The 2,500-nt window shown below is 35.4% G+C and overlaps 1 protein-coding gene across 1 annotated transcript in view; it reads left to right on the top strand.

The window, feature by feature from the left end:
• The first annotated feature begins 1,961 nt into the window (after positions 1-1,961).
• Positions 1,962-2,500, top strand: part of tusc3 (tumor suppressor candidate 3) — a 16,960-nt gene continuing 16,421 nt past the window's right edge. The window contains exon 1 of the mRNA XM_053619556.1: positions 1,962-2,500. This exon is cut by the window's right edge and continues 87 nt beyond it. Coding sequence (XP_053475531.1) covers positions 2,483-2,500 — 18 coding nt within the window. The 5' untranslated portion in view covers positions 1,962-2,482.

The following is a 2,500-nucleotide window of genomic DNA, read 5'->3' as shown; positions in this document are numbered from 1 at the left end:
ATCGTTAACATTGGTAACAAACTTCACACGCGCACCGTCTCAGAGGATCTCTGGTGAGGTGTACAACGTTGTAAAATTCATTCCAGTAGATTTAACTAGAAATGTGACTCACTGTACATTTGGTTACATAAAATAGCTACAGATTCGGCTTTTAGAAACGTAACTACAAATGAACTACAGAGTTGGTTAACTATTATAACGATTACGATCAGCTAGAAATGTAGCTACATACAAATTTGCCTAAATAAAAAAACAATACAAACTACAGTGTTAGCTTTTAGAAATATGATTAGCTAGAAATGTAACTCACTAGGAATTGCTCTGAATACAAGTTTCTACACGTGATGTTGGCTTTAAGACCAAGGGCTATCGAGAAATTTGACTCACTAAAAATCTGTTTAAATAAAAATACAAAATATGATTTGGGTAATCAGAAGCATGATTAACTAGAAATGTAGAGAACTAGAAATTTGGTTTTATATATATATATATATATATATATATATATATATATATATACATATATATATATATATATATATATATATATATATATATATATATATATTAATGTAAAAACTAACTAGAGTATATTGGCTTTAAGAAATGAATCCAAAGTTAATTAGAAGTTTGTTTAACTAGAAATATGACGAGGTAGAAATTTAACAATTTAGAACATTTAGAAATGTAAAATTTGTATAAAAGAAAATGACTACCTACAGTATTTGCTTTTAGAGCTATGGGGAACTGTGTATCTGTCTAGCTACAATTATGATTTGCTAGAAATTTAGTCAACAAGAAATTTGGTTAATTTTTTTTTTTTTAATTACTAAATTGTTGTTTTTTTTTTTTTTATGTAGCTAACTAGAACTTCGTCTCTGCTAGAAATTAAATGTTGGCTTTTAGAACTTGGAACTACCTAGATTTTTGGATAACCAGAAATATGACTAAGTAATGTTTGTCTAGCGAGAAGATTTCGCTAGCTAGCTAGCATCAGGTTAAAACAGGTAGAGAAGTTTATTAGCGAAGTAGCTGGATAAGTGTGCTTCATCCTGGTTGACCTGCTGCCTCAATGCCTGTGATTCAGTAAAATCGTTAAGATGAGAGCGTCGTACGCCGGGTTTTGCTAAGACAACGCTGATTACGGAGTTGTATTATCTTCTGTTCGGCGTTTCTCAGGTCGACAGCGTTGCGTTTCGTTGATGCAAAGCCGTCCTCGCGCTAAATTGTGCTCTAACTGCCGTGACGCACATGTATTGCTCTTCACGACTCATTGACTTTAATACAGTCATGCATCTCATTGTCTGATCACACACACACACACACACACACACACACACACAGACAATCAGACCAAGCAAACAGACTGTGGCAGTTCTTACATTTAACATTCAGACAAGTTAATAACTTGTGGTGCTTATCTTTAAACACTCTCACACCACTTCCAATTGACTAACACACACACACACACACACACACACACACACACACACACACACAGTCTAGCACACCTTATTATTATTATTATTATCTTCTTTTGACGTATCAAATGTAATCCTTGGAACAGCCAGGAAGAAAAATAACGCTCGTAGCAGGTTAACGAGCTCTTATGGCTAACGCTTAGGCTATAAAACACGCTAATAGGTCCGAGCTCTCAGCACGGCGTACGGTACATCTTTTATTCAGGCTGTGATTATCATCATTTTCCATCTCAACAATCCGTTTTTGCAGTTTCTTTTCCCAGCTGAGGCGTTTTCTCCCAGTCTCCGAGTCGCCCCCCGGTGATACGGAGAAACCATGCAGCTGAGAAACAGCTCATACGCTCTTTATAGCTAATTAAACCCATTTTAAATATGGTTAAGAAACATAAATGTTATGAATAAATTAATCTAGATTATTATATATATATATATAAGTGTAACGTCAAAAACGTAACAAAAGTGTTCTTTTGTAGTAAAAAAAAAAAGAAGAAGAAGAAGAAGAAACAAACAGGCATTGTGAAGATGCTCAACTATATGAACTGAGGCGAGTTTAGTCCTTGGAACATTCTGGAACGTTTGTAAAAGTAAAAATTGTTCGTTGCACCAATGATTTTCGATAAAACGTCTCCAGAAAGTGTCGTTGTATTCATTTCTTACCCTGTAGGAATGCTAGTCAAAATGCTAGATATTATCACTATACTATATGTTTGGCTAATTTTATTGGCCTTTTCTAGATGGAGTATTTGTCGTGATTGCCTAAAATGTAGCTTTTTATAACATGATTCCTCACATCTATCAACACAAAAGGGTAATAACTGGATATCAAACGATGTTATAGCATAAAATACCCGATGTTTTAACTAGCATAGCGGCGTTATTAGCAGCGATTCAAGCAAAACTACGTTTCCCATGAAGCAACAGCAGAAGGCTCGTTTCTGATTGGTCGCCGCTCGAGCCACTCGTGTTGCTCAGACGCTGCGCAAACCGGAGCATCTTCCAAAATGGCCGCCACATCCAAG

The sequence above is a fragment of the Ictalurus furcatus genome, chromosome 29 (genome assembly GCF_023375685.1).
Source record: "Ictalurus furcatus strain D&B chromosome 29, Billie_1.0, whole genome shotgun sequence".
Lineage (NCBI taxonomy): Eukaryota > Metazoa > Chordata > Actinopteri > Siluriformes > Ictaluridae > Ictalurus > Ictalurus furcatus.
Note: the sequence above shows the minus strand (reverse complement) of the source record. Positions and strands in the feature narration are given on the sequence as shown.